General features: G+C 41.9%; 1 protein-coding gene across 2 annotated transcripts in view; it reads left to right on the forward strand.

Annotated features, from left to right (window-relative positions):
• ADAMTS6 (ADAM metallopeptidase with thrombospondin type 1 motif 6) overlaps positions 1-20473 on the forward strand; it is a 280546-nt gene that overhangs the window by 140767 nt on the left and 119306 nt on the right. For both annotated transcript variants that reach the window (XM_075839116.1, XM_075839124.1), the window contains exons 8-9: positions 3112-3155; positions 7363-7468. In XM_075839116.1, coding sequence (XP_075695231.1) covers positions 3112-3155; positions 7363-7468 — 150 coding nt within the window. The remainder of the gene's footprint in view (positions 1-3111; positions 3156-7362; positions 7469-20473) is intronic.

The following is a 20473-nucleotide window of genomic DNA, read 5'->3' on the forward strand; positions in this document are numbered from 1 at the left end:
AAACAACCCCCTTAACTATCTGTAAGGCCTCGTGCACACTTCCGACACCATTTACACGGCCGTTTTTGACAGATCCGTGTGCCCTGTTTAGCGGCCGTGTGCACTCCGTGTTTCCGTTTCCGAGTGCCGAGCATGGCACTGTCCAGGGTGCTGAAAGAGTTAATGGGCTGCACTGATCGGCGGTAACTCTTTCAGCACCCTGGACAGTACCATGCTCGGCGCTGGGAAAATACAATTTTAATGTAATAAAAAAATAAAAAAAATAAGTTCATACTTACATTCCTCCTGTCCGGCCTCCAGCGATGACATTTCATCCATGTCGCCGCTGCAGCCAATCACAGGCTGTAGTGGCGGTCACACACGTCAGGATGACGTCAGAAGGCCGGCCTCCAGGGATGACGCTTCATCCCACGTGACCGCCTCTGCAGCCAATCACAGGCTTCAGCAGCCTCTGCTGCCAATCACAGGCTGCTGCATCATTCAGGAAGGTCGGACTGGAGAAAGAAGAGGGACTCGTCACCAAGACAACGACCGGGTACGTATGAACTGCTTTTTATTTTATTTTTAATCAGTAGCCTCTTTTCTCGATCAGTGATTGATAGAGACAAGTGGCTGCCGATTAGTGTAATATTTCTGTAATGTTTTTCTGCCCGCCCGGCCGTTGCTAGGCAACGGCTCCGTCACACACGGGCGGCACACGGATGCCTTCCGTGTGCCTACAGTTTTTTTGACGGCCCCATTGACTTGCATGGGCCTCACGGTCACGGAATCTCGGACCAAAGTAGGACATGCTCTACTTTGGATCGGAACGGAGCAACGGGACCGTCAAAAAAACTGAAGTGTGCATGGCCCCATTGAAATGAATGGGTCAGTGTGCTAGCCGTCAGAAAAATGGCTAGCACCCTGAAGGAAAAAACTGAAGTGGGCATGGGGCCTAAGGCTTCATGCCCACTTCAGTCTTTTCCTTCAGGGTGCTATCTGTTTTTGTCACTGATAGCACCCTGAACCCATTCATTTACATGGGCCCTTGCACACTTCAGTTATTTAAATGGATCCGTTGTTCCATTCCGTCAAAAGTAGAGCATGTCCTACTTTGGTCAGTGATTCAGTGACCGTGTGGCCCATAGAAGTCAATGGGTCAGTCAAAAAAACGGATGGCACACGGAAGGCTTCCGTGTGCTCTCAGTTTTTGACGGATCCGTTGCCATAGCTACGGCTGGGTGAGCCAAAGTTCACAGACTCACAGACTACAGTACACATTCATTCCTGAAGATGGATGTGGAGAGACTCATAGCATTGGTGCATGATCACCCAGAACTGTGGCATACGCGGGCATAATGCTACCACGACCGCTATAAAAAGGACGCTGCGTGGGAGGAACTTGTCAAGGAGCTTTTGACGCTCAGATGGCAGCAGGGAACTAGTGCCCAGCATCACAAAATAAGTAAGTGCACACATTTCGCTCCAAAAATCCCCCAAAAAACAAAGCAAGCCAAGCAGAGTAATCTCAAACTTTTCTCTATGCTCTGAAAGCTACAGAAAACCGCACCAAAAACTTCTTGTAACCTTTCTATGGGTGTTTCCTGGAACATGTGACAAGTTCAAATGAAGTTTACCTTCCGTTTTTTAAACGGAAGCCAAACGGAAGCACAACGTCAGTGTAAAACGGAAACACGGAACGGAAACGGAGTGCACACGGAAACAAAAACGGACACACGGATCCGTCAAAAACGGCCGATAAAACGGTGATGGAAGTGTGCATGAGGCCTTAGGCTTTATACAAATAAGCGTATTATACGTCCAGCACACGGACCTATGCAATTAAATGGTGCTATTCACACATCCTTGGGTGCGTGAAAAACACAGACAGGACACAGACGACATCTGTGCTGTTCGTTTTTTTCATATACCAGTTGCTAAAGAAATGATGTGGAAAAAAAACCAAACAGGAACACTGATGCCACATTGAAAGCACACTGATATCACACAGAACTGAAATGCATGAAATACGCTCCGTTTTTCTTCTGGATGCAAAATGGACATGCTCGTCTGAATAAGGCCTAAAGGTAAACATACCTGAATTGTGTACAGTACCAGAAATAATTTAACTGTGAATCTTATAAATAAAATGTTACAGTACCATTGAAAGTCCATTAGATGATGGAAATTATAAGTTCATTGTTTTAAATCTGGGAACCAAAAAGCGGGTGAAAGGGGGAGATGCCCTGAAAAAAGAAATTTGGAATGTAATTGGTTGCTAAGGCAACAATGATTTTTGTTAGAACAGATTTGAAAAACGGGCCTACTGTGTTGGGGAGAAGCTCCATTGACGATATAATAACTATTTCTGCAACTAGGTCTGGAGAAAGCAGGAGAAGACAGTTTAAAACTTTGCAGTAACATGTGAGATATTCAGGATGTGTACCATGGAAACCTCATACCAACTTCTATAAGTTAATGGAAATTCAGTAATATTGTCCCTGTCCATTACGTTAACCAATTATATTTGGCTGTACATTCTGTCATAGATGCAAAGTTCGTTATGCAGGCAACTAGTAATGATACAAGAATTGACCTCATGTCCATCACTGAAAGTAGTGGTTGATTATTGGTTGTGCCATTCAATTAAATTTAAAAAAATAAAGCTTCTTTGTCTCTTTTATTTTAAGTGTTTCATAAATATAAAGCCATTTTTAACTCCAAGCAAAAAACTAGACTCCATGTCTCATCTGCAAAAGTCTCCCTTCCTGAGAAAACTTGGTGGTGCTCTTCTATTGCATCCTGATCATGATGCCATGAGTGAATGTTTGGTCTGGCCTATCCTTTGAATAATAAATTCTTCTGGCATATGTAGCAAATAGAGTATTCAAGTATAAAGTAGATAGAAAGGACAAGACACGACAACATAAATGTAGTTATTGTGTCATGACCAGGAAGGAGGCCAGGTGTGCGACCCCAGAGAACTACCAGATAAGGGGGTGAGAGATTGAGTATTACTCCGCCAAAACCAGAAGATTTTGTTTGGAATTTTAACACAGCTACCAGATGATCGCTATGAATCGGATACCATTCTGTATTGTAATTGTCATTTTCACCTTTGTGTATTGACAGGTATGACATCTGCACCTACAAAAACAAGCCATGTGGCACTCTGGGTATGTATTTTACATATGTGTGGGTTTTTTTAAACAAAATTCTCAATTGCAATGTTTCCATTTTTGACATGTGGTCTAATCTGCTCTTTGTTCGCCCCTGCATTTTCACTTATCATCAAAAACTCACCTGTAAATATACTGCAATTCCCTGTACTGTTCCTTTTAATTTGTTTGAATGAATGGTGAGGATTTTACTTTGGAAGTTATACGTACGTATTTGATCATAAATAGTGGCTCATCTGCCATGATTTTTGCCAAGTATATCATTCAAGGTTATCAGTTCAATATGTCAAGGCTGAGATTTCTCCCTTTGTTCTAAAATAATTAAATTCGCCATAGTATAAGGTGTTGTTGATTTTATTATTATAGTAAATTACCTCAATTGTTGCATCACTCCATGGTGTTTGTGTTGGTATATTAGTCGGCAGAAATGACAGTGAGCTTGACTTCCGTTGTGTGAATACAATTTATTTTTTTTATCTCTGAATTAACTACAGTACATAAAATAGAACCTAAGTAGGAAGGAACCTAAGAATTGGTGTACAAAAGCTGAATTATGCTTGCAATAGATTTTCCTATTCACTGCATAAGATAGGACAAACCCCTGGATCCAGCTAGCCAATGTACCTAGGAATTTGCTTCTGGTGGCTACCTTTTTTTCTATTGATGTCTATAAAAGTTATCACTGTCATATCACTAAATACCAGACCAATTGCTCTTGACATAATCTAAGTGAATCCAGGATCGGACTGGCCCAGTAGAGTACCAGAGGATTTAGTGGGCCCAGGCTGTGACATAATAATGTGCCCCAAAGGTCCATGAGTAGGCCAATTTGGATCGGCCTTTGGAGTCACTAGGATCTATATTTTTATGGGATGATTAAAAAATAACCTATAAGTTAGGCCTTATTGGTGATTTGTCCTGTATGTGCAATAGCAACAAAGATTAAAAGTGAACGTGTACATGTTCTCTATGGATGAAGTATGGGCCCTCAGAATCAGTCCCTCTGCTGGGTCCATTGAATCCCAGTCTGACACTAGTTGGATCCCAAAGTCTACGGCATTTTGTTAATCATTGTTTTAAGATGTAGTCAAACTGTAGATATGGGTTTCTGAAAAGGAGAAGATACAGCCATTTTTCACTCAAACAGGCTCTGTAGTACTTAAAAGAAATAGGAGTTCTGGAAACCTGTGAGTTGGAGCAACTTCAAATCACATAGCAAATGCAAAAGTTAGATATATCTAACCTAATCTAGATATAAATAAGCAGGTGCTGTTTTTTTGTTAAGGACCATATCAAATACAAGTGCAGACATTTGTATTCTGCAGGGTCAGCATGTTATTGCAAGTAAAGTTTATCTTATTACTATTGATTAAATCAGATTGTTCGTTCCAGTTTTCATTTCAGGCAATGCACAGTATCCGTATACCACAATTAGGTTAACATGAGAGGAGCTTTTATTCAGCCGAGTGCCAACTCAATTGGCCAGGCATTGCAACATTCTGACTTTCCAGTCTCGAAACACCAGGAATATCTTTCGTTCATCTGCCAGCTTGTAACAAATCACAGGTTCCTTCAACAGGAAACGTAATACATGCCAATCAGATCATACACTGACCTCTTAAGAGCTTATTCTGCCTTTAGAACAATCATGTCATTGGATATATTCTGTAGTGGTCCATTCAGTTATTCTGTGATGAAGGAGTTCACTTCTCCTTTGGGTATGCTCTCTTCCAAGTGTGTATTTTTCCAAGAAGCAAGGCGCACTAAATGGTAGTGTATAGTCTTTTCAAAGTTTTTTCCTGTAAAATACAGTTATCCCATTTATTGTATAATATCGTCATGTAAATCCGGAGAAAGTATTTGGGTTGTGAAGCTTAGATCAACTGAAGCACATTTTATATTTATTAAAGTCCTGGAAAATCCATAGAAATTGATCATTCATACCTAGTGTATGGCAGACATTATTTTGTATTGTGTTGGATAAAGTTTTGGACTCCCAGTTGGGCAAGAACAAGAAAGTGGCCTTCAATTTATGGTTCTGGTTACTGTTTTACAATAAAAATGCTATTTCTGGAACTTTGTGGAAAAACATCTAGCCGCAAAGTAATGCATCTCTTTGGTGCATTGCTGTGAGGTCTACCATAGATACATGGATAATTTGACTAATTCTACTAATCCCTTTGTCTATGGTACTAAGGCAATTATTTCTACCCTATGGGAATCTAGTTCACAAGTTGAAATTCTCATCAGACCTGTTGGTAAATTGTCCTCTGTGATGAGTAGTTGTTGCCACTTTAGTAGCGCGTTAGTGGGCGCGATGCGACTGTTCTATTTTTTGGTACAGTTAAAATGTTTTTTCAAGAGAAGAAACGTTTTTGATAGTAGCAAAGAATCTCTGTGTATATGTTGCTCTAACAATCATTCCAATAATGAAATATATAAAGCTGTTCATATACATAAGATAAAAGTTGTCAGAAATGGGCAATTTCCATTTTTTTGTCCGATCGTCTTTTTTAAATGTTATGGAAACCGATAACCGACGAATAAAAACATAAGTAATGTTAGATTTTTTTCAGCTGGTCATCGGCTGAAATGTGTCTGGCATGATTGGCCAGTTACGGCCAATTGTTTGTCACTTTGCACAAGTGGATTTTGTTTTTCCCCATACTTCGTTTTTAAACTATGTCCCTGGACTGCTTCATCATTCTGGCATGTTGATAGTCGGATCGTTTGTATTGACAATCCAACATATGATTGAGCGGCTGCATTGTGGCCAATCCTAATCATAAATGTAAGGCCAGTTTAAGCTTGTTAATGCAATGTTGAAAAATATTGCTTGTTGTAGACATTATTTATATTTTTGTTCTTTAAAGTACAGAGATAATTCTATGTGGACTCTTTAAGAACCAGAGCCAATGTAAATATGAGATGAGCCTAGTGGTAAATTGAAGGCAAAAATCAAGCCCTTGTAAATAGTTTTTGTTTATTAAGTGTAAAGGTGCCTAAAAACTTTCGATAGCTGTTGGCCTACCTAATGCACAGAAATTTAATTGAATGAGGTTCTCTTCCTTTTTCTGTAAAAATGGTGGAATAAAATAACAAAGAGAAAAACATTTGTGTGAATAGAGTCTTCTCAATTTGCTTTTTACTCTGGACTATATTTATTATGTTTCTTTAGGCTTATGACCGTTTTTATTTCTATGAATTTTGTTATAGTATCTATCCATCTTGTTGCTGGTTGTCCTCTTCCACAACTGTAGTTTTTTTGATTATAACTTTATTTTTCAATGAGCTAGGTCTTTTTCAAAAATAAGGTTGCTCAGTCTGGTCATTTGTGCTTCCAGTGCTTGATTTGCTCAAGAATCCATTTTTTTTTCTTGCGATCAGTCTAGGTGATTACCAGAGTTGAATGGACTTTACAGACTATCAATTCCCGGAAAGGGATTTTTCCACCAAATAAATTTATAACATCCGCAGGATAGGTGATAAATGTTTGATCGCTGGTACTTCCACCAATCAACAGGATAGGGGTCCCGATTCTCCCGTTCCTCCTGACACGCACAGCTTTGATGAGAAAAGAGGAGTTTCAATGGAGTGGTGGTCAAGCATGTGGGTTACTACTCCATTAAAGCTGTATGGCATGACTGAAGCAGTTGAGTGCAGTGCTGAAGTATCATTACATTTTAAAAGTTTTATTATAAAAAGACACCCAAAAACATACAAGATAGGAGTGTGTTGTTGTGGCGGTTGTGTTTTTTATATTTTATTTTTTCTATTGTAGACCATATTTTTTTAGTATTTTTTCTGAACACACTAAACTTAAACAGATCTCTCTTTAGAAAAATAATGTGGATGCTTTTTTTTTTTTTTTCTTTACTTTCTGCTGCCTCAAGAATGTTAAAGCAGAAATACTTTGTTGAATTCCCTCTCCTGGCTCAAGTTACTAGGTGGTCCCAAGTTACCAGAAGTAAAATTTATAAATCTAACCCCTAGTCTAGACATTTTCCAGCACTGACTGCAGTTCAAAAAATATTAATGTCTAGCCTGCAAAGTGAAATTCCCCCCAGTGATTTTGTAAATGGCTCGAAAGTTAACCTTTTGCCAACTGCTCCTTCTATATGTGGAGGTTATTAAAAAGAATCCAGGCATTTATAAGACTGAAACACCTTGGCCTGACCCTTTGTGTCTCCTTCTGTTTATTTAGGCTTGGCCTCAGTGGCTGGAATGTGTGAGCCGGAGCGGAGTTGCAGCATTAATGAAGACATTGGCTTGGGTTCTGCATTTACCATTGCACATGAGATTGGTCACAAGTGAGTTGGAAAAAAAGTCAAAATATGTTATTATGCAATCTGTTTTACATTGTTCCAGAGAATTACTTCCATTTCCAGCTTATTCATTGCTGTGCATTTCTCTGTCAGTGTCCTTAGAGTAGTTTTATTCAGTATCACTGGAACAACCACCACTCTCTTGGCAGATTTACTAATTGTGCACTTAAATCCCCCTAGTTATTCATGCAGCTCCTTAAAGGGAAAGTATCATCAAAAATGTTGCTACTTTAACTATTGTTTCCCTTCTTCAAGGCTCATTTTACACTATGGGGAAAGTGTATTTGTGTTTTGTTAATGTTTTTACTGTCTATTAAGCCTTCAGACGGCCACTACATTGTAATCATACTATAAGAATAATCTTATGATCTATATCTCATAACACTTGACTAAATCTTCCGGAATTATGATTACAATAAAAGAATATAACTAAAAAGTAGCATGCACAAGAACCGTTTCAGGATATATAATCAAGAATTGAATGGTGGGCAGGAACATTTGAAGCAAAATATAAACACTGTGTGCAGGGTCTGAGGGGGAGGAGCATGACACATGGTTTCAAAGAACACTAAAGAGAATCCCGATGTCTTGCACCTCCTTTATAAGCCCTGCACTAGGCATGGCACAGTGTATTGCTTTTGTGCGAGGTGTTCCTTGAAATGACACGCCATTTTATTCCACTCTAATGTCTTCATTCTAGCCCTGATCTCTAAACCTCTAAAGATCCAATTAACCAATTTAATAAAAATCTCAGAAGACATCACACAGACCAAATTACGTATCTCCCCCTCCTTCATACTTTCCATTCTGGACGGATCCTTAAAGTAAATAACCACCTTTTGACATTGCAAAATTTTTCCTGCTACAGCGCCCCCCCTATCTCTTGAATATCTATAGAGTTATCTATCGAGTTAAATCATAAAAACTGCTTGCCTTTAGCCACCTACATTCTGTTTTATTCGGCGATCCTGCGCTGACGCTCCTGTAGCCCTATTTAATGCTTTGTTGTTCACATCATCTATCATGTTAATTCCAGTGAATTACTTGAATTTCTTTACATGTCTTTGTACAACTTGAAGACATTTAAGGGGTTGTTTCATCAGAGACAACCCCTTTGAATTTGGAGCCGCTGTGACGATCAGCTGCTTACCACGAGTTCGACTCCTGAGACCCCCGGCAAATAGCTAATTTTGTCAGGGGGAAGATATGGCCAGACAGAAATGAAGTTATATATTGCAGCCAATTAGATGATTGGACGTCCATGTAATCCAAAAAACGAAAAATGGCAAAGTACTTAAATAAAAAATCCAGTACTGACATGCTCGTGGCCCTACTGCTGATTCTTTACATGCAGGTAGCATGTGACCGCTGCAGCCAACCAGAGCCCTCTGATTGGCTGCAGCTGTCAAATGGCAGTAAAAAATCATCGGGCGTGCCGCTGGAGAGATGAGGTGAACACCACAGCATTATATAGACCTTGCTTTTATCTTATTTTCATTTTAGCTTATTATTATTATTACATTATAAAAGGGGAGTTAGGTTATATTCTAATGAAAACCTTCCCTACATGGTTACTACAGTAAATCAATGAGACTTCATATAGGGAGTCAGAGGGTTCTTTAAACAGCGGTGATTACATTTATGGCATCAATCATGGGCCGCCTAATTATTATTTTTTGGCTTTTTAAATGTAGTGTCTGGATTACAAATGTCCAAAGTATTTCCTCTACCTATCGGCTGCTGAGCTGGCTCTACCTGTCTATGAAAGGCAAACTGTTATTCACAATTTCCTCCCTTCATTTTTAATTATTAGTGACAAGCCGGACCATTTGATAAAATAATATTCCTCTTTATAAGAATGTTGATACAGCTGTGGAGATTTGTTTTCCAGTCTTAAGGCTCTACAACATCACACCCGCATCATATGACACTGAAGTGCCGATGTCTAGAGCATGAGGGCATCACTTATACAATGTTAAAATAAATATATCCTTGTTGCCAGCACGCAGCAGGCTATAATGACTAGGAAAGATGACAGTGAAGCAAAAACAAATAAAAAAACAGTTCAGATAAAGTCGTCTTAATGGGTTGTCCCTTTTGGACAGAAGTCTGTTCCTATCACTATGTTTGGTGTGCCTTTTTAAAAAGTTTTACCGAACTTATACCCCAGATATATGCAACTGTATGCCTATACAGTTGCATACATGTGCCATTGGCTCCCATTTAAATAAAAACAAAAAACCTTTAAAAGAGTGGCATATTTTTCTGTGGGGCTCGTTGGAATCGAAAAGCATAGTCAACTACTTCAATACAATGGAGAAAAGATTTGCCAAGGTACAGGACACTCCTTTGGCATACAGTACGTCTTTCAAATGAAAGTCTATGGGCACGGTAGATGTATAAGTGGGGATCACTACCTAATGTATAGACAGTACCCAAAATGAAGTGAACACAGCCTAAACCAGCTCATTTCAACAATTTATTAATCCTACGAAAAATATATGTGACCTAATTGGGTTTATCATTATTAATTTACTCTAAAAATTGCAGAGTAGACTTTGGAGGAGTCCAAGGAGTTACGTAGCCAATATATTGATAAAAATAGGAGTGATTTATCACTTCATCCATAGACTAGAAACCCAATCTATCAACCCACAAACTTTCTATATATGGGTCCTGTATGTTTGGTCAAATCAGTGTTCCCTCATTCAGACATGTAGAGATAGGTGAAGAAAAAGGATTATATTCCCCAGCGCTGTCCAGTATTGTTGAATTCATGAAATCAATCCAAGGCAGGAGGTGTAGAATAAGATATATGTTCCATAGGTAAAATAGCTACGCGTTACGAGATCGAACTGATCTCTTCATCCGGCGTATGTTTTCTTATGCCTGATGAAGAGATCGGTTCGATCTCGTAACACATAGCTATTTTACCTATTAAACATATATCTTATTCTACACCTCCTATCTTGGAATGATTTCATGAATTCAACAATACTGGACAGCGCTGGAGAATATAATCCTTTTTCTTCACCTATCTCTACATTACTGAGGGAGTAACTACCAACAAGCGATGATGCTAGATGTGCGCCGGGCGTTCTTTGTTTTCTCTCCCTTTCTTGTAGATCTCATTCAGACATGTCACACCATGCCTCTTCAACCTAAGAAGAAAGAGAGAAGCGAGGAGGGTGGTTCAATCTCCAGCTGTATGAGATCTACAAGAAAGGGAGAGAAAACAAAGAACGCCCAGCGCACATCTAGCATCATCGCTTGTTGGTAGTTACTCCCTCAGTAATGTAGAGATAGGTGAAGAAAAAGCCTCTTCAACCTAGGAAGAAAGAGAGAAGAGAGGAGGGTGGTTCAATCTCCAGCTGAAACTGACTTTTTAGTTTCTCCTGGCGTTTGAATTTGGGCTTCTATAGATGCTAAATAGTACGCTGAGCAGGTTATATAAAATCCAAAAGAGTTTGCATGAGATTAGAAAAAAGGCTTTGTTTTATTTCCAAAAACAGTGCCACTCTTGTCCATGGGTTATGTCTGGTATTACAGCACAGCCCTATTCACCTGAATACTGTTGAGCTACAGTACCAGATACTTAGACAAGAGTGGCCCTGTTTATCTGAGAAATATCTCACCATTGAGCTGTACAGTCCAGAGGTTCCGTTAAATCTAGTTAATCAGGAGCTGTAAACCATCAATGGGTATGATGCTGGGAGCCAGAGGAGATAATTCTGCAAACGCAAGAGAAGTGGAGTTTACCATATTCACTGTTCTCGTTTTATATTTAGTCCTCCTCTTCTCATTACCATCTATTTTATATATAGTTGAATATTCCGCCTTAGTTTATGTGAAGGTACCTGAATAAGTACTGTATATACAACTCACAACCAGATAAAAGCCTCTTTTGAAATACTATCTAAACCATCATAAATGACCAGTAAAATGTTCCTGTTCTGACTTTCGGGTCTATTTTCCACATTCCAGCACTAATGGTGTCTATACATCAGAGTGTTGGTTTGCTTTTTCCTCCTATATCACCCCCTGCAGCTTTTAGTTCATGACCTCTTGTTCAAGAATTTATTTTACTCTAGAAAATGCTTCCCTTTTTGTAGTTTACCCCGGAGGTGTCAGATGTGTCATTCACATTTTACTTGTCTATGTGTTGATTTTAAGAACTTTCCAGCCAGTAGTGGAACTATATAAATTATACATACAGATATTACTGACTGGCTCCAAAGAACAAGCAGCCACATAGCCCTGCCATCAGTGCAAAAATGTGGTCAAGTAATAAATTTTCATCTCAACTCACCTCACAAAATGATTTTTCACTTGTGCTCTCCATTCAAAAAAATTATTAAACTTTTTCTCATACTGGGGTCTGAACTAGTACTGTATGTTAGTTGGCTTGTTCTCTATACCGCTACAGTATATTAAAACAGTACGCAAGATGGAGCAGCACAGCAAACTATATGGAATATCTGGGTGCACAGCCTCAAGGAACCTGACGCTAAAGGAACCAGCGGATCCATTAAGGCCTTATTCACACAAACGTATTTCTCGTCCGCGTGCTGTCCGTTTTAACAACGGAAAGCTCTCTAACCTTTCCTTTTTTGGATTTAGTAAGTGATGCGATTGTGAATTATAAAAAAAAAAGGTTAAATGGTATAAATAATGGATAAACACTGTTGACATTCCATTTGTATCCGTTATCTATTAATGTTAAAAAAAAACAACTAAAATCTCCTTTCCGTCATTTTGGACGTTAAAAATAGCGCAGCAGACCATGCTATTGTTTCCGGCAGAAAGACGAAAACCTGACTGACTGGAGCCAAACTGAGCATAACTAAGATTAAAGAGGCTCTGTCACCACATTATAAGTGCCCTGTCTCCTACATAAGGAGATGGGCGCTGTAAGGGTATGTTCACACGGCCTATTTACGGACGTAATTCGGGCGTTTTTGCCCCGAATTACGTCTGAAAATAGCGCCTCAATAGCGCTGACAAACATCTGCCCATTGAAAGCAATGGGCAGACGTTTGTCTGTTCACACGAGGCGTATATTTACGCGCCGCTGTCAAAAGACGGCGCGTAAATAGACGCCCGCGTAGAAGAAGTGACCTGTCACTTTTTTGTCCGTAATTGGAGCCGCTATTCATTGACTCCAATGAATAGCAGCGCTAATTACGGCCGTAATTGACGCGGCGTTCAAGCGCCTGCACATGCCGGTACGGCCGAAATTGTGGGTGTAATGTTATTCTTGGCAGCCAATATCTGTTAAATTGAGAGCAATTTGTATACATTGTACATGTCCCTCGCACAGTATAATATCTAAATGAACAAGCGCAAAATGATAATGAACTAGTCACCAAATGAGTTCATTTATAGAAAAACTATAATATCTTACATACCCTGAATGGAAGGGATGTGACTAGAATAGATGCACGCACGCACGCCCATTATAATTCCTTCATTGTACAAATGCAAGGCTGTAGCTGGGGGGCTGACATGTGCCCTGGTGTGGGGTGGGGGGCTGGCACTAACAAGCTACTCTGCCTTGTCCAGGGTATTTAGATAGTGTGTACTGCACTTTAGTTCTTTACGTTTTTGCAGGGAGAAAAAAAAAATCTGCCCCAAAATTCCTTCAGGAATATGGAGGCAGGATTTGAACTGCCAGCGTTGTTTTTAAAGTTTTTTTTCTCTAATTTTCGCTGCTTATTTTTGCCTATGGTAGTTGAATCTAATGCAAGGACCGTGGGCAAAAAACGCTGAGAAACTAGCTCCACGGGTTTTCGTGCCTCTCATTGACTTCAACAGGTGGTCAGAAGCAGAAACAGATAGAAGAAAGAACGTGGGGGGGGCAAATTTTGGGCCATTTTTTGTTGCTGATTCCGATGTAGGTTCTATGTCAAAATCGGCATCAAAAACCTCTGTTTGAACTGATTCTAAGGCCTCATTTACACGAGCGTAATATACGCGCGTGCTTTTCACGCTTGTCGTACGCACCTATATTACTCTATGGGGCAGTTTAGACGATGCGTGAATTTTGCGCAGCGTGAGTGCGTTGCGTAAAACTCACGACATGTTCTATAATCGTGCGTTTTTCACGCATCACGCACCCATTGAAGTCAATGGGTGCGTGAAAACCACGCATGCCGCACGGATGCACTTCCGTGCGAACTGCGTGATTCGCGCAAGAGCTGTCAAAAGGATGAATGTAAACAGAAAAGCACCACATGCTTTTCTGTTTACAAACATCCAAACGGAGTGTCAAATTAGAGATGAGCGCACCGAACTTCACCGGGTTCGGCCGAACTCGTTTTGACCGAACCCGGCAAAAAATGTTCGGGTACGCGACGGCAGGAGACAGTCACTGTCCACGGTGCTGAAAGAGTTAAACTGGTTCAGCACCATGGACAGTGACTTCCGATCACAATATACATGAACGTGTAAAAAAAAAAAAAGAAGTTCTGACTTACCGAGAACTCCCGGCTTCTTCCTCCAGTCCGACCTCCCGCGATGACAATTCTGTCCAAGTGACAGCTGCAGCCAATCACAGGCCAAGCACAGCCTGCAGCCAATCACAGGCTGCAGCGGTCTCGTGGACTGCCGCGTCATCCTGGGAGGTGGGGCCGGATGACAAGAGAGGGACGTGTCATCAAGGCAACGGCCGGGAGACCGGACTGGAGGAAGCAGGAAGTTCATGGTAAGTATGAACGTCTTTTTTTGATTCACAGGTTGGTGTATATTGTGATCGGAACTCACTGTCGCGGGTGCTGAAAGAGTTACTGCCGATCAGTTAGCTCTATCAGCACCTTGGACAGTGACGGGCGTCGACTAGCCTCATCTCTATGATGGCGGCTGCGCGAAAATCACGCAGCCGCGCATCATACACGGATGACACACGGAGCTGTCAAATGCCTTTTGCGCGCGCAAAACGCAGCGTTTTTTGCGCGCGCAAAACGCAGCGTTTTTTGCGTGCGCAAAACGCACACGCTCGTGTAAATCAGGCCTAAAGCAGCAAATTGAATCTTTGCCCGAGGTAAAGGAGAGCCCAGTTACGACCTTGACAGATGTATCGTTTTGTTTCCTTTTTTTGTTCTGCACAATTGAGATTTAAAGCTTTTTAAGATTATTGTTAGACCTTTCAGTTTAATAGAATGAGAAATGTACAGGGGTGGATTGGGAGCTTAAAGTGGCCCCCGGATAAAAATCTAAAAGTGGCCCCATGTTGTGGGTGGGGCCAGCACAAGTAGGCGGAGTCACCAAACCATTAGCTGTAGCCACATTGGTGATAGATGTAATAATCAGCCTTTTTATCATTGTCAGAATTGGGCTGTGTTCACACCTGCATTGGACGCTCTTAGGTGGCTTTCACACCACAGTATTTCTATTAATATAATGTATGTGCTGATAAAGCTCTCAGGACATGCATTATACAGTTTAAAAAAAACGCATGTTTCTGCTATCCGTCCTCCATTGACGCCCATGTTAAAAAAAAAAAAAAAAAACGCACACATTTGTATGGAATAGTGCAGCCTTTAAAGGTATTCCACGCAGCAAAAAAAAGAATAAGCTTTTTTTTCCTTCCGTTGAGTGTATGGGGGTCTTTGGATCCATTTATGCGTCAGTAGCTTTACCGCCACATACAGTAAACTGATAGAAATACCATGGTGTGAAAGACGCCGAAGAAGCTTCCACTTCAGGGAAAAAAATAGTGATCAAAATAATGCAGTATGCCGGGCAGCAAGTGGTAGGGGTACTATGGGGAACAGAAAGTGGCAGGGGGGTCTCATGGTTTTGCAGGGGACACTGAAGAGGATTTTGAATCTTTATTTGTGGTGGGGGACAGATGGCAGCAGAGGCTCTGTGGGAGGAAGGGGAGAGGGACATAGAAGGAGGCAGAGGTTAAGTGGGGGGCCATGGGGGAGAGTGAAATCAGGGCCGTATTTAGAGTTTATGCTGCCCTGGGCACTTTTAGTGCGTAGCTCGCTGACGTGATTCCAGCGCTGGACTCGAAACAGTAAGTGTAATAATTGTTTTGCTTTTTTATGTGTTACTAATTATTTATTTTTACCCTTTCACCTATGACAGCACCCCTGGAGAGACATCCCATCAGCTGGACAAGAAACTTGAGGATATAAAAAGGGACACACCTCTCCACACACCCAGTCAGGTTTCCTGTCCTCCGGATGGAAGGATTGTCCTGAGGAAAACACTTCTCCTGTTCTCCTGGGGTTGCAGACCCCCTAGCAAGGTCTTACCTTATTTTCACTAGGGGTGCTCTGGAAGGTGTAAGTCTCCTTTGGAGGGAGCAACCTTGAGCCTGGTACAGGTAGTCCCTCCTCTCCCGGTCCATCGCCTCCCTCCTTGGAGGTGGTTTAAGTTCCACACCGTGGTCCTTCCTCTGACGGGGAGCGGTTTCCCGGGGTCACGTTCGGCTCTCTGGGCTGGACGATGCCCAGCGTTGGCAGCTTCCGGCGCATTCACTGAGACTTCCGGTCGGCGCGACGCGTCACTTCCGGTGGGGTGATGCGTCCAACACTCCAGGAGGCGGTGGTTCCGGTGACCAATGCGGGGAGGAGGCGCTCCAGCGTCCGGAACTAAGGGCCTCCCAGCCAATCCAAGGTCTATTTAGGCCTGAAACAGCAGGAGCTTCGGTCTCCAGTCTTCTTCCTCCATTATGGAAACGCCAGGAGAAGCACCAGGACGCACTGCCCGCTCGGATGCCAAATCCTCCAGTCCGGTACTTGAGGACGCCAGGAATATGGGGTAAGACTAAAAGACCCTCTTCCTTTCTAAATACTGTTCCCCTTTCTTTTGTACATATGTTTAGGCCAGGGATTGTCCTAGAAAAAAAACAGGATAAGACCCACAACAAGGAATGTGCTATATGTAAAAAGAAACTAGCATCATGCTATAATAAAAGGCTCTGTCAGAAATGTTTAGACAACATTATCTCAGAAGAGTCTACAAACTTAGCCACAAGTATCAAGGATATTGTGAGGGCAGAAGTTAGAAACTCCCTAAAGTCCCTTAAAAGGAAAAAAGATTTACCATCTGCCTCTTCTAGCCGGATAGATTCCGATTCCTCAGTTGAGGAGGATCCTCAACTAGGAGAAGAAGGGGAGCACAGCTCCTTAGATTCCTCAGGTGAGGACGAGGGAGGGAGGGAGGAATTTGTTCCCAACAGATGACATAGACCTCCTCCTCAAGACGGTAAGGGCTACTATGAACATTGATGAACCTAAGGAACCTCGGTCTGTCCAGGACATAATGTTTCAAGGCCTAGGGCCTAAGAAGAATAGAACCTTTCCCATCCATAGGAACATAACCAGCCTCATTAAAAGAGAATGGAAAAATCCAGATAGGAAAGCAGGTATTCCCAAATTCCTCAGAAGGAAGTATCCCTTTGAGGACGAGGTATGTAAGGACTTGGATAACACCCCTAGACTCGATGCCCCAGTAGCTAAAATTTCAAGGAAACACTCCCTTCCCTTTGAAGATTTAGGTTCCTTGTCTGACCCTATGGATAGGAAGGCCGACTTCTATCTAAAAAAGACATGGGAAGCTTCTACAGGGGCCTTTAAACCAGGCATTGCAGCCACTTGTGTGGCCAGATCTCTGAAAATTTGGCTCGCACAATTGGAGCTTCATCTGAAAAACAAGATCCCTCGAAATCAAATCTTCTCCTCCCTTTGAACACTTTCCAAGGCCGCAGACTACTTGGCAGATGCCTCAGTAGACTCTGTACGCCTTTCCGACAGATCAGCAGCCCTGTCAAATTCCGCTAGACGAGCTATCTGGCTGAAAACCTGGAAAGGAGACACTGGATCCAAAGGGAAGCTGTGCGTTATTCTCTGCTTGGGAGATTATTTCTTTGGGCCCCCGCTTGACGACATTCTGGAAAAAGCGTCAGATAGCAAGAAGGGGTTCCCTACACCAGCAAGACCAACAAAAGATTATTTTCGTCCCAAAGGGCCTAATAACAAAAGACCTAACCCTAGGGGACAGGACTTTAGATCCTCAAGATTTACAAGGAAGAATAAGTCCTTTCTCTTCAGGCCCCAAAAGGACCCTAAAAATAGAGACCAACAATGACGCCAAAGGGTCCATGGTGGGGGGTCATCTGTCCCTGTTTTTCAAGGATTGGCAGAAGATATCAGCGAATCCTTGGATTCTAGGAATCATAAAAACGGTGTACATGCTAGAGTTCAGGTCTCTTCCCCCAGACAGATTTTTTCCCACAAGGGTTTTAAGGGACACAGAGCAGCAAAAAATCCTAGAATTAGAAGTCCTGTCACTCATAAAAAAAGGAGTCCTAATTCAGGTTCCAAGCATAGAGACAGGTCAGGGCTTTTATTCCCCTCTCTTCCTCATGAGCAAACCAGGAGGAAAACACAGGGTCATTGTAAGCTTAAAAAGATTAAATCTTTATGAGACCTAGAAAAAATTCTGCATGGAGAGCATTGCGTCAACTATAAATCTCCTCTCCAGGGATTGCGTGATGGCATCAATAGACCTGGAGGACGCTTACTACCACGTACCCATATGTCATCATCATCAAAAATATCTGCAGGTAGCAGTGACACTCAATGGGTCTTTACTTCACCTACAATACAGAGCCCTCCCCTTTGGCATCTCACAAGCTCCAAGGGTATTTTCAAAACTAATAGCGGAAATGACCTCTTACATCAGGACGAGCGACATCCTCCTGATCCCATACCTGGGCGATTTTTTTTGTTGGACGCAGAAACAGCTCAAACCTTGACCCTACAAATATAAATAGTTTGCACTATACTAACAAAGTTAGGATGGAACATAAATTAAAAAAAATCAAATTTAAACCCATCAAAAAGATGCGTATTACTTGCCATATGACATCTTTCAGGAAAGGTATGTGCGTCCTGGGCCTCATTACATCATGTATCCCAGCTGTACTATGGGCTCACTTCAGGTCCAGGGCCCTACAGTGGGACATTTTAAATCAGTTGGATAGGAGCAGTATCTCCCTAGAACAACCCCTACACATCTCATCCGCAGCCAAGCTGTCTCTCAGATAGTGGTTGAACAGGGAGAACCTCATGTGGGGTATTCCATGGAAGTTAACTCCTACTCTCAACATTACCACAGATGCGAGTCCTTGGGGGTAGGTAGCTCATTACGACTCCTCTTTTCTTCAGGATCAGTGGGATCAACGGACCGTTCAAAAATCCTTCAACTTCAGGGAACTGGTGGCAGTTCTTCAGGCCTTGAAGAGATCCATACCAGCAATTTCAGGTTGACACTTAAAGATCTATTCCGACAACACGACCATAGTGTCTTCTATAAATCGGCAGGGGGGTACAAGATCGGCCTCGCTGATGGAAACTTGTTCAGTTTCAGGGTCATAACAAGAGTTCGGCAGCCAGTAGAGCCACTATAGCAAGGTGGATTAAGCAGGCCATACAATTAGCCTACATAAATAAGAAGCTCAAACCCCCACAGTTTTTCGGAGCTCACTCCACCAGGGCTGTGTCCACTTCATGAGCAGAGAGAGCAGAGGCATCTCTAGACCAGATATGCAAGGCTGCTACATGGAGTTCTCCTCACACCTTTTTCAAGCATTACCGATTACAACTGCATACAGCAACTACAAGCTGTGGTCCCACCCTAAAAATACTGATTTCTATTTTACATCTCCAGGGGTGCTGTCATAGGTGAAAGGGTAAAAGATTGATTACTTACTAGTAATCGGTTTCTCAAGAACCTATGACAGCACCCCGCTGTTACCCTCCCTATTGTTTGTAGCAGATGAGCCCTCATAAGGTAGATCGCTAACCTAAATTCAAGGGATTCTTTGTAAATATTGTATATATAAAGGTGTGAGGGAATTTCACTTGGGTGGTGCAAAAAAAACCAAAACAAAACAACAATATAAACAAAACTATTTCTCATCCTGAGTTCTTTCTAAAGACTGGGTGTGTGGACTGGTGTGTCCCTTTTTATATCCTCAGGTTTCCTGTCCAACGTCTCTCCAGGGGTGCTGTCATAGGTTCTTGAAAAACCGATTACCGGTAAGTAATTTTTTTTACAGTTTGGGTTGTTGGACTACTTTGAATTCAAGGACTACATCATTGACGGCATTTTTTGTGGTTCTCAATGAAATGTTAGCGAAGGTTGTATGGGTATTTTTATTTCAATAAAATATTTTTAACAAATATTTTTTAAACTTTATTACTACCGCCTTAGTAATGGCTGCTGGCTGATTGACAGTATCCATTACTAAGACGGGGCTTAGTGTTAGCCGGTGAAAAGGCGAACACTAACCCCCCCTGCATTATTACCCCGGTACCCACCGCCACCAGCCGTATCGGGAAGAGCCGGGTACAATCCGCTACCCCACCACCTGTAGTGACGGTCGGGCAACCATGGTGGCTGCAGGCTGGTATTATTAGGCTGGGAAGGCCCAAAATCATGGCCCTTCCCACCCTGGTAATGCTGCCATGTTGTATCTGGCTGGTAATGAAAAATGTGGGGGACGCCATGTCGTTTTTTTCTGATTATTATTATTTTTTTACAATTACGTGGGGTTCCTCCCATTCTTCATAACCAGCCAGATACAACATAGCAGCAGCAGACTAGTATTACCAGGGTGGGAAGGGGCACGGTTTCTGGCCTTTCCCCAGCCTAATAATACCAGCATGCGGCCGCCCAGGTGCCCGACCATCACTACAGATGGTCGGGTATTGGATCGTACCTGGTTCTTCCCAGCACCCGTGGTGGTGGTCGGTACTGGGGTAATAATGAGGGGGCTAGTGTTAGCCTTTTCACCGGCTAACACTATGCCCCTCCTTAGTAATGAACGCTGTCAATCAGACAGCGGCCATTACTAAGGCAGTAGTAATATATTTAAAAAACCACAGAGACATTAAAAAATATTTTATTAAAATAAAAAACACCCACAAAACCCTCGTTAACCATTTTATTGAGAATAAAAAAAAAACGCGGTCA

This window comes from Rhinoderma darwinii, chromosome 1 (genome assembly GCF_050947455.1).
Source record: "Rhinoderma darwinii isolate aRhiDar2 chromosome 1, aRhiDar2.hap1, whole genome shotgun sequence".
NCBI classification, from domain to species: Eukaryota; Metazoa; Chordata; class Amphibia; order Anura; family Rhinodermatidae; genus Rhinoderma; species Rhinoderma darwinii.